The sequence below is a fragment of the Miscanthus floridulus genome, chromosome 8 (genome assembly GCF_019320115.1).
Source record: "Miscanthus floridulus cultivar M001 chromosome 8, ASM1932011v1, whole genome shotgun sequence".
In the NCBI taxonomy this organism is placed as follows: Eukaryota; Viridiplantae; Streptophyta; class Magnoliopsida; order Poales; family Poaceae; genus Miscanthus; species Miscanthus floridulus.
In genome coordinates, this window is record NC_089587.1 from 229,585,702 (window position 1) to 229,598,508 (window position 12,807).

Below are 12,807 nucleotides of genomic sequence, written 5' to 3' on the forward strand. Positions count from 1 at the left end.
TTTATCCCAAATCAAATTATTTAGCTTAATGTTTTCTCCTATATCTTTTTGTCAAACCTAAGTACATGACATATATAGCGTTGACTTAGGACAAACCTAAAAGTAGATATATTATGGGACTGAAGTTGCTATTAATATGTCACTCCAAAGGTAGAAGAAGCAAATAGCAAGGTGGTCAAGTAATCGCCACTTAAAAGTAATCCGCAAAGCCACAATATTTAGGGTATCCCACGTCTCCCTCCGTCATATATATGCCCTTGAGAGGGTATGTGACCTCGAGCCGCTTCTGGCTCCCTCCCCATGGCCCGCAGCAGTAGGCGCTGGGCCCCCGCCACACAGCAGCCCACGCCGCCGACGGCGACATCGGGACCCGGCGCCGCAGTAGTCAGCGAGTCCAACGCTGACGGATCCGCCGCTCCATCTTGGTCCTCGCCACCATCGAAGCCAGGACCTGCCACAGTGGCAACCAGCTGCAGCTCCCCGTCCCCGTCCCCGCCAACGGCGCCGCCGGGCGCCGCTGCCGCGGCCTCCACGCCCGGATCCGCGGCTGTGGTCGCCCCAGGGACGCGCGTGGACGTCGGATCTGACGGCCACGAGTCTCGGCCACCTCCGGTGGCTTCTGGCACGGACGTCGTCAGGCTGGAAGACGGTGAGCCCTTCACGCTGCTGTCCCTAACGGCCACGGAGGCCCCCGCGGAGCCCTGCTCGCCGCCGCCGCAGCAGCCGGTGCCAGCCTCCGCCATCGCTGCACAGCGCACCGAAGCCGGAGCAGGGGCGAGCGCTGCCCCCGCTGCCTCCGACCTCGAGGCCTTCCTCCTTCACCTGTCCATCCCCGCTCTGAGCCCGTCGTCCACCTTATCACCGGAAGCCGCCCCCTTCCATCCTGGGGGTAGCGCGGTAGGACGCTCCAAGGCCCGTCGTTGGGCGGATGACGACGACCTCCTCGACGACTCCGATGCAGAAGCGATGCCAACCACCTCCATGACCCCCTACCTAGACGCGGTTCATCGGAAGCCGTAGCCGCCGGGGACGTTGACGCTGCCTGTGATGTCCCTACCGCGCGCCCAACCTCTGACGTCAGGCCATGGTGCTGCGGCGACGGGTCGTCAGGGTGCTGGGCGAGGGCGGGGGAAATGCAGTCAGCTGCGCCCACAGCTGTTGTTTGGCATGCCGGCTCGGCCAGCAGAGGGCCGCATTCTGGCTCGCCAGCGCCTCGGACGTCACGGACGGGTCTCCACCCCCAACGCCGATGGATGGCGGGAGATCCTCCACTAGCAGGAGACACGACCTGTGGCCGCCTTGCCTGAGCCACGAGGGCTAGTAGGCGGAGGCCAGCCAGCAAGTCGTCGACCACCGAGGCGCATCCCGGCAGATCTCCTCGGCAATTGCCTCAATTGCCTCTCCTCCGCGCATCGGGTGGCAACCTGCAAGCTGCCTCAATGATGTCTGCGGTGCAGGGGATTTTGACATATTGCGCGCGATTGTAAGCGGCCAAGGCGCTTGGGCTCTCGGAGCTCGAGCGATGCAAGAGCCATGGGTCGCCAACCGTAACGCCCTCTTCGTGGTACCCGTAACACAGGCTCCACTGGGCCAGCGGACCATGATGGTTCGCAAGACTCTGGTGGGGTCAAGTCGGGCAGCGCCGTTCCTGTCATCGGCGAGCACTGGCGCCGAAGATGGAGGCGTCATAGGCGGTCGGCAAGGGCAGCACTAACAGCATCGACCTTCACCTCGATTGCTGCTGAAGCTCATCCTAGGCACGGTGAGCTGTCCAGCGAGACAGGCATTGTCCAGCCTGACCCGTTGACGCTGACGCTGTACCCGGACGCTACGCATGGTCGCGACATCACGGAGGACCCAATGTTGGAGGAGTTCGCTGCCTCGCTCGCCAGTTGTTGGATCGTCGCTTGGCCTTCTCTTTAGCGCCTGTTGTCACCACCGGTGGTCCCCCAACCACAAGATGAGGCCCCGGTAGTGGCAGCCACCCAGCTGGAGGATGAGGACCCAGCGGCAGTGGTGTCCGGTGCGTTGCGTACACCACTTTCGTGCCCCATTCACTGGGCGGTGGACTCACCCCTCCCAGCTCACCGCCGGTGGATACCCACCCGACTGAGGACAACGCCGACTCCGCCAAACGCCGCCTCTATAGCTTCATCAACGAAGTGACGCGTAAGAGGGACTCTCCACTGATTCGTGAGCCTCCAATGCAGCCTCCTACTAAGCCAATAATACCGCGGCGGAGCAGGTGGTTGGAGGCTCAGCCCCTCTCTCGAGTACCTGCTTCCAAGCAAGGTGAGGTGCTGATCATGTAGCGCATGGGCTTCTCTAAGGGTCCATCAGCGCCATCCGCGTCGGAGCTGGAGGCCTATGAGAAGCTCTTCGGCGGCGACCTGACTGCGTCCGAGGCCGAAGCGCTTGATGAGCTCTTCCCGGCTGTGTCTAGGCAGCCGCGAAGACGCAAGGCCATCTCCTAGGTCGCACCGTTGTGTAGGTATTGGTTGCTTCCTTTAATGTAATATCGAGTCTAGAGGTCTCTTGCTAGGACGGTCCGGCTACGGCTGTGTTAGGTTGACCTCCTACGGCGCTCGATACAAGCGCGTTGTATGTTTGCCTAAATTCTTCTACCTAATACAATGATACGCAAAGCTTTTGCGTATTCGAGAAAAAAATATATATGCCCTTGCCATTATTTAATATAAACTAGAATATATAATGACTTTACTACCAAAATAACAAAGCTCTGTTCTAATATATCTAAGGTTCTCTAGCTTTATTTTCTAAAATATGGTAGAGTATCTACCACATGGTTATCTATCTATGACAAATTAAACTCACTAGCAGCAGTGACAACTAAAAGAAGGTTCTTTTTGCCTTCATTTAGGCGGGACCTATAGGCCGACGACTCAACTCAGATTCCTCGATCGAAAAAAGCATACGTGACAAGGCCTCACGACCAATAACAAAGCTGAGCACAGCGAGAGAGACTGTTTAATTAATAGAGTGCTAGCTACACCTCTCTATTCATTCGTTTTCAACTTTACATCTGATAAGAAAGAAGCTAAATATATAGTTATCGAAAGGCAAGATTTTTTTTCACTGCAGCATGTATATCTACAAGGGGAAAAAATGCATATGCGTCACTCTCAGAGCTAGCTTTATTTTACTAGCAAAAACTTGGAGATTATCAAACAAATGAATACTACATTAATTATTATATATATACAACTAAAATCCATGCATGGTGCATATTGACACGTCACTGGAATTGCACTTGATGGAGACCTGGACACTGCCCGGGTATATAAAATTCGGAGACACCAGACATGACACCGGGAGGAATCAAAGGAGCACATCCGCTCGTGCATTATTCCACTGTATAATCGCCGGTTCACTGGTTAGTTTTTGACTGATAAGTCTGATGCTAGTTTGTTGTAAGAAGAAAATACTATTGATTGACTAATAAGCTCTGGCTGAAACCAACAAACGAACAGGCTCAATATCGTACTCCCTCTGTCCCAGTTTAATTGTCGTTTCCGGTTTTCGTGCCACAAGTTTGACTCGATTTGTAGAAAATACTAGCAACATTTGTATCTCCAAATAAATTTATTAAAAAACTAGATTCAAAGATCTTTCCGATGATACTAATTATGTACCATAAATAATAATATTTTTTAATATATATTTTGTTAAAGTTGTTTCTCGGGAAGCGAGAACGACAGATATTCTGGGACGGAGGGAGTATGTAATGATGCGCTAATTATAGTATAATAATAGTACGCCAAAAGAGATGTTTATGAGACGATGTGATTTAAAAAACGCACCAGAAGGCGAAAGCCAGCATGATCATGGCGGTGGCAGTAATTGCAACGACACATCATCGTACTCCCTTCGTATTTAAAAATAAAGTCGTTTTGGATAAAGTTTAGATCAAATATTAAAAATATAAATTATGAATAACTTTTAAGTTGTTGGGTTTGAAAATGTAAAAACCATATGTATAGATTTGTCTTAAAAATACTTTCAAAAAAATTTACATATATCATTTTTTGATAAATATCTTTATAAAAATAAGTAGTCAAAGTTATGCTTTGGAGACCGTATCGCTGTCTAAAACGACTTTATTTTTGAGTATGAAGAGAGTACAGTCTTCTTGCTGGTGTAAACACAACTAGTACAGAAGCGGCGAGCAAGCAGGTCGGGAGGTTGAAGAAGGTGCAGACTTAGGTCCTGTTCGCGTGTCTTTAAATCCGACTTGATTCGTTTCTTTTTTCATCCGAAATAGTGTTTTTCTCTTACAAATTCCTTCAGCATTCCTCTAAACCATCCAAATTTCTCTAGAATTTCTCCAAGCGAACAGGCCCTTAATGGCGTCCGATCGTGAGTGCGCGCGTGTCAAATCAGAACTTCTTGTACCATAATATCCATCAGTATCTAATGGCCTCACACTGATGATTAGTTAAACATGCATGTCGCAACTGAATTTCTATCCCAGGCCATGTTTAGTTGGCCACGATTTGGCGACGCCGAATTTCTGGATATTGTAGCGCACTGTAGCATTTCATTGTATTCGATAATAATTGTCCAATCGTTGATTAATTAGGCTCAAAACGTTCGTCTCGTAAAGTACAACCAAACTGTACAATTAGTTTTTGATTTCGTCAACATTTAGTACTCCATACATGTACCGCAAGTTTGATGTGACGGGGAATCTTCTTTTTGCATAGTGCCAAAATTTGGATTTGGGGTGAACTAAACATGACCTCAGCACCCCTCTTGACTCTTTTTTTTTGGCACCGGGCCGCCTGCTGCTGGCAGAGTGGTTTAGGCCCGGTTTAGTTCCAAAAATTTTTGGCTTTTGGCTACTGTAGCACTTTCGTTTTTATTTGGCAAAAATTGTCCAATTATGGACTAATTAGGCTTAAAAGATTCGTCTCACGATTTCTCGGCTAACTGTGCAATTAGTTTTTTTTCGTCTACATTTAGTACTACATGCATGTGTCGCAAGATTTGATGTGACAGGTATTATGCAAAAAAATTTGGTTTTTGGCTTCAACTAAACGAGGCCTTATTGGAGCTGAGAACCCTCTGACATGTGTGATGCTTATATATGTCAGAGAAGAAGACGTACAGTGGCCATTGAGATCAGAATTTGTATGCGAAGGTAGAAGCCAAGGATCGGAGAAAATGAGTGAAAATCTTTCAGCATCCTCGTCAGCAGTCACAATCGTATTTCCTTGTTTTAATTTCTGTCAAAGTGTCAAGTAGTAGCGAGCACTTGGCGTTTAACTTTAAGCTCGGAGCAAAAGTAGCACAAGTAGATCGATCAGGATCCCGAACAAAAGGTTAGATAACAAAGTATACATACTATAGCTACCACTTTGAGAAAGAAGTTTGACAAAGGCAAAAAGGAGGCTGTTGGACAAAAGAAAAAGCTTTGCCCAAAGACCTATTTCGGATTTCTAGCTAGCCTCGACAAAGAAAAATCGTATGCACGACAAGGACCTTGCAGCTAGAAATAGTTGGGCAGAAAGAGACGGGAAGATCATAATAATACATCTTTATTGTTCATCCTTCACTGTTTTTTATTTATGAATTATTGAAAAGAATTTATCACAGTCGCATAAGATGAACTGAAATTCCAGAAAAGGATATTTGAATTTCACGCCCATCCAACAGACGAACTAGAGCCCAACCGCCCAAGGCCTCCAGGGCTCTCCGTATGAAACGTCATTTGGGCCGAAGCCCCTTACTGCCCTCCGTAAGAAGTCCACCACAGTAGAGCCCAAACAAAAGGTTAATGGGCTGGTTTGGCTTATAAGCCATGGCTGAAAGTACCGTCGGCTAGTTTGGTGTGAGAGAAAAATACTGTTCGTTGGCTGATAATGTGGCAGAACCTCCTAAATTATAGGACCCACATGCACTTGTCACTGTCCAACGACCTTTGACAACAATGCATATGTTCCTGATAACTTAAGAAGTCTGTCGGGTGTCCTCGGGGAACCCCGAATCATCCACGATTTCCGAGCAGGATCACGTTACAGAGTCAATGCAGTATTACAACATTTATTCAAATAACAGTACCAGAGTAAAAACAGCGGAAGTCTTACGATAACATAGTTTACAAACCAGTTGTTTCAAACCTTACAAACTAAGTTCGATAATTATTACAAACCATAGTAGTAGTGGAGTGGCATAATTAATATATACATAACACACAAAATAAACATCCTGCCCAAGAATCACACATTTACTTCTCATCGTCAGAACGAACGATAGTCATGCAGCACGATCCAAAACAGATCTGCTCATGAGGCTCACCTGCAACAAGGGTCAACGAACCCTGAGTATTCATCCCACTTAGTGGAATAGTTAAGGACACAACACCTTAACATATCTTCAAGTACTTGATTAACTCTTTCAGTCTGTCCATCAGTCTGTGGATGATAAGCTGTACTATACAGAAGTTTGGTACCCAATGAAGAATGCAATTGTCTCCAAAAATTGGAGACAAACTGTGTACCCCTATCTAACACAATAGTCTTGGGTACTCCATGGAGACTCATGATTCTTGCTAAATACATCTTGGCATATTGGATCGTAGGATATATTGTCTTGACTGGAAGAAAATATGCTGACTTAGTGAGTCGATCTACAATAACACATACTGAGTCAAATCCCTTTGATGTCTTGGGTAGACCAATAATAAAGTCCATACTTATGTCCTCCCACTTCTAAGATGGAATAGGTAATGGTTGTAACTCGCCAGCAGACCTCAAATGTATAGCTTTCACCTTTTGACAAGTATTACACTTTGCTATATATCTAGCAATCTCTATTTTCATTTTAGTCCACCAGAATCTTTGCTTCAAGTCATGGTACATCTTGTTACTTCTCGGATGGATTGATAACCTAGTAGCATGTGCCTCATCTAAAATTGACTGCCGCAACTCAGGAACTTTTGGTACCACCAGGCGATCCTTGAACCATAACACATCTTCATCATCTATGCTAAAGCACTCTGCCTTTCCATTCTTGACTCTTTCCTTGATATGGGCTATACCCTTGTTTTCCTTCTGAGCAGCAATAACTTGATCTCGAATAGTGGCTTCAACAATTATGTTGGTCAAACTTCCTTGTTGAATTACTTCTATATTCAACTTTTCCATTTCTTGACATAAATTCAAACACATTGTTCTTACTGTTAGACAATTGTAATAACTTTTGCGACTGAAGGCATCTGTAACTACATTTGCTTTACCAGGGTGATAATGTACTTCCAAATCATAATCCTTAATCAGTTCTAACCATCTTCTTTGTCGCATGTTCAACTCTGACTGAGTGAAGATATACTTTAAGCTTTTGTGGTCTGTATACATATGACACGTATTACCAAGCAGGTAATGCCACCAAATCTTCAGAGCATGAACCACAGCTGCTAACTCAAAGTCATAAGTCGGATAGTGTTCTTCATATTGCTTAAGTTGCCTAGATGCATAGGCAATGACTCGACCTTCTTGCATCAACACACATCCAATACCAATACCGGAAGCATCACAATAAACATCAAATGGCTTCTCGATATCAGGTTGGGCTAACACTGGTGCAGTAGTCAACAATCTTTTCAAAGTCTGGAAAGCCTCCTCATAATCTGATGACTAGACAAACTTAACTTGGTTCTTCAATAGCTCAGTTATGGACTTTGATATTTTTGAGAAATCTGAAATAAACCGACGGTAATACCCCGCCAATCCTAGAAAACTCCGAACTTGATGAACTGTGGCTGGCGGTTTCCAATCAAGCACATCCTTCACTTTGCTAGGATCAACTGCAACTCCTTCGGCTGACAAGACATGTCCAAGAAATTGCACTTCCTTAAGCCAAAAATCACACTTGCTGAACTTGGCATATAGTTGATGTTCTCTCAAGTGGGTCAGAATAATTCTGAGATGTTCTGCATGTTCTTTCTTAGTCTTGGAATATACTAAAATGTCATCAATAAACACTACTACAAACTTGTCTAACTCAGGCATGAATACTAAGTTTATTAGATACATGAAATGAGCTGGAGCATTTGTCAAACCAAAAGACATTATCAAGTATTCATATAACCCATATCTTGTGGTAAATGCCATTTTGGGAATATCTTCAGGCTTTATCTTGATTTGGTGATATCCTGATCTCAAATCTATCTTGGAGAAAACTTTGGCTCCGGTCAATTGATCAAAAAGCAAATCTATCTAAGGTAATGGATACTTATTCTTGATGGTCACTTCATTCAATGGACGATAGTCAACACATAACCTCAGGGTCTCATCTTTCTTTTTCACAAAAATTGTCGGACATCCCCAAGGTGAGGAACTAGGTTGGATAAACCCTTTCTCAATCAATTCTTGTAACTGAGTCTTCAACTCGGCCAATTCCTTAGGTGGCATCCTATAAGCTCTCCGAGAAATCAGAGCTGTTCCAGGTTGTAACTCTATATTGAACTGTACATCCCTATCGGGTGGTAGACCGGATAAATCTTCAGGAAACACATCCAGAAATTCACACACTACCGGAATATCTCTAATCTCTTTGACAACAGTTGCACAAATCTTGCCCACTGATCTTCTTAGGGTTGGAAGTTGGATGAGAAGTTGAGAAGTACTATCAGGCAAACTCACTCTTAAGGTCCTATTCAAAGCATCTATAACAGCCTTATGCTGATACATCCAATTCATTCTCAAAATTACATCTATATCCTGATCCTTAAGGATAATCATGGTAGTGGGAAAAATATGCCCGCCCAGGTTTACGGGTACCTGGTATACCATTTCCTTAGTACATAGACGTCCCCTGGGCGACTGTATAAAGAAACTTTCCTTTGTTGCCCTAATTGAAATTTCATGCTCCACGACAAATGTTCTATTAATGAATGAATGTGATGCGCCAGAATCAAAAAGTATAACTGCAGGGTGATTGGCAACAGGAAACATACCCATCATCACTGGCTCCCCTTCTGGAATTTCTCCAGCTTGAATATAGAACACCCGTCCTGTCTTCCTCTCATCTTTGCTCTGCTGAACATTCTGATTAGGGTTCTTGTTTGGTGCCTGACCCTGTTGTTGATTGGCAGGGGCCTTCTGATAATTTTGATTAGCCTACCTAGGATATGGACATTCCCTGGAGAAATGATCAGTCCTTCCACAATTGTAGCACGGGTAGTTGTGACCCTAGGATGTTAGAGCATTGCCACCTAGAGCATTGGTTGACTGTGAATTCGGATAGGCTATAGCAGGACGGACATTTGACTGTTGCCCGGCTTGGAACTGCGGTGGACGATAAAGAGGACGATTATGATGTACTGGATGATAAATCACCCTCTGCCTCTTCTAATTTCCCCCAAAAGATCCAGACGGCACACTCTTTTTCTTTTTGAGCTCCTTATGCTGCCGATACTTTGACTCGGAAGCGATTGCAATATTTACTGCCTCATAATAAGTAACATTGGTGCAAGTGGTCATCATAGTCTGCAACTTGGTATTCAGGCCTCTCATAAATCACTTCTTCTTCTTGACATCAATATTGACATGTTCGGATGCATATTGGGACAGATGATTAAATCTTCCCACATACTGCATCACGGTTTGATCTCCTTGTTTTAAAGCAAGGAATTCATCTAGCTTCATAGCCATCACTCCTTCAGGGATATAGTGGGCTCTGAAGGCTGTACGAAACTCAGCCCAAGTAATTGGAATGCCAACTGGTTGCATAGCCACTAAGTTTGCCCACCAAGCACTTGCTGCTCCTCTAAGTTGCTGGGCGGCAAACGCAGGTTTCTAATACTCTGTACATGGAATAAGGTCAAATTTCTGTTCCATGATTCGAAGCCAGTCATCAGCCTCCAATGGTTCATCTGCCTTGGTGAACACCGGGGGTCTTGTGTCTGTGAAATCAACATATGTAGCCTCCTGTCTGTTATGGTGGCGTCCATGGTTTCTGTGCATCTGATTCTGATTACTCTGAGCCATCTCATGAAGCAAACGAGAATTTTCGGCCATCACATTGACAAGTGCGGTTATAGCATCAGCTAAATTTGTTGGAACTGATGGTGGATCTGGAATACCATCCTCATCTTGCGAAGTTCCAGGAACATACGAACCCCGCGTACGACGTATCTGCTCATAACAAACCAAACTTTATTCACATGTCTTTATTGAATTGTACCAAAGCTTACTCTAGACACATTACATCGAGTTTACTAATGTACAAACAAACCCACGAGTACGACAACAAAACTACGTAACTTAACTAGAGCTACTATTATACAACTCTACTCTTTTCCTCAATTTCTTCAAACTTCAAGCTCGGTATCCATTCCGGAATTATTACCGCCTTCATCATCACTTTCATCAATCATTACTAATTCTTCAGGATCTTCTTCCTCTTCCTCTCCTGGTTCATCATCATCGGCAAGGATGACACCGGGGTCCATGGCATTAGCTTGAGGCTCATGATTCGGATTTAGTAGATTGCTAAGCCTATGAACTTCCTCATGTAGATAAGTATTATGTTCTTCTAAATCTTCTACATAGAATTCTAGCTCATGAGTTCTAGCTCTAGCTACATTTTCCCTATGCCAAGCCTCATTTCGTTCCTCCACTATACGAACTAACATGCTTTCACAGTTTCTGTGTGCGGTAGTGAGATGCCTCAATTGACCCTGTAATTCTCCTATTTGTATAACATCCAAAGCCCTATCTCTAGTAGATTGTGCTAACTCCATAGAAACCCTCAGTATCTCTACCTGAGGATCAGGCCTAGTACTGCTACTGCTAGCACCATCATTTCTAGGGGCAAGTTGGTGACGAGGAACTCCTTTGGGTCCGGTGGACTTACGGGGCGTCATCTTGGCACGAGCCATACTGTAGGAAAACCAATTTAATCTAAGTAAGACCCTTTGATCAAAATCCAAAAAGTAGCTAAGATGGATTACATTCCTCAAACCAGACTCACTACTCAACTCCAAACTAAGAGGTGAAGGAAGTAACAAGTGAATTATTCATGATGCATGAATCGTTCTTATGAACAAAAACATCAAAGTTAATAACGCACATAAATAACATTTATTTTTATATAGGGCATAGTGATATTACTACTCCACCACACAAAACCTTTTTAATCAAATATGGAATGGTGAGAAAGAAACAAGATAAGTCAGAAGCAATTTGGACCAAATTATCAAGTTAAATTTAGTCATCCCAAATCATTTTGAAGTTTTTGTAAAACAATACAACAAAAACCTTGTAACGATCGCTCTGATACCATTCTGTGGCAGAACCTCCTAAATTATAGGATCCACATGCACTTGTCACTATCCAACGACCTTTGACAACAATGCATATGTTCCTGGTAACTTAAGAAGTCTGTCGGGTGTCCTCGGGGAACCCCGAATCATCCACGATTTCTGAGCAGGATCACATTACAGAGTCAATGCAGTATTACAACATTTATTCAAATAACAGTACCAGAGTAAAAACAGCAGAAGTCTTACAATAACATAGTTTATAAACCAGTTGTTTTAAACCTTACAAACTAAGTTTGATAATTATTACAAACCATAGTAGTAGTGGAGTGGCATAATTAATATATACATAACACACAAAATAAACATTCTGCCCAAGAATCACACATTTACTTTTCATCGTCAGAACGAACGATAGTCATGCAGCACGATCCAAAACAGATCTGCTCATGAGGCTCACCTGCAACAAGGGTCAACGAACCCTGAGTACAAAAGTACTCAACAAGACTTAACCGAAATAAAAACTGATAACCTAGGAATGCAGGCTCAGGGATTCAAGGTATAGCTTTAACAATGATCAAAGTTCTTTTGCATAAAAGCTCTTTTAACAAAATTCTTTATATAGAAAACTTCATAAGAATTATATACAAAGCTGACACGATCCGTGCTGAGATCATGAAACTTCATATCCAACACCTTCACAAGCCTTATTCAAGTTTCAGTTATTAATTCTACGATGATGAACAGTGAGTTGAGTCTCCATAACCGAGGAGCAACAACGATTCGAACCGATTAAACAACCCAGCTGGGGATTCCAGACCACACGACATATGTAGGTTCCTGACCTACATATACCAACCTATTCTCAGATCCTCTAAAATAAGAACGGGTCCGCGCCACCCGAGATACAGTACTCCACCATTCCAGCCCATGGCCACGTGGGTACACGCTATTCCCGCCATCTCTCCACTCCCAGTGCGCGAGTAGCCATTCTCATAATAGAATAGCCGAGTAAAGGCTTACCGGAGTATGTGGTTAGTACTACAAATTCTCACCTCATGCAATTCAACAACGGATGTGCCTTAATCGACACAGGCGGAAAGATCCCGCTCACAAGACCTCCATGTCTGGTGGCTCACACTCACCGAGTTCGTCCGGTCTAGATTTATTACTCCACATTCCCATATCACATGCTAACATAATTAACCAATGTTCCATTTAAAACTTGCAGGTGGCAGGTAGTCATCCGACTTTCATCGTTCTACGCATAGTTAAGCAAAACTAGGCATATACGAGTTTAAAACTGGTAATATGGTAAATATGGAATAACAAGGGTGGTAATGCACCAATTAGGCTCTTACTTAACTCCTAATCACTTAATGCAGTAACGGAAAGCAAAAGCGAAATTAATTTATAAAACACAAGGTAGGGTTGTATGCATCCGGGGCTTGCCTTCGTTGACGGAAAAATCCAGTTCTTGCGACGTTTCACAAGTATTCGATCCGACCTCAACAGACGGATTA

The 12,807-nt window shown here is 44.1% G+C and overlaps 1 protein-coding gene across 1 annotated transcript; it reads left to right on the forward strand.

Moving 5' to 3' along the window:
• The first annotated feature begins 300 nt into the window (after positions 1-300).
• On the forward strand, positions 301-1,020 carry LOC136470782 (uncharacterized). The gene has a single exon (XM_066468513.1). It carries the CDS (start codon positions 301-303, stop codon positions 1,018-1,020), a length of 720 nt encoding a protein of 239 aa, XP_066324610.1.
• The last annotated feature ends 11,787 nt before the right edge of the window (positions 1,021-12,807 follow it).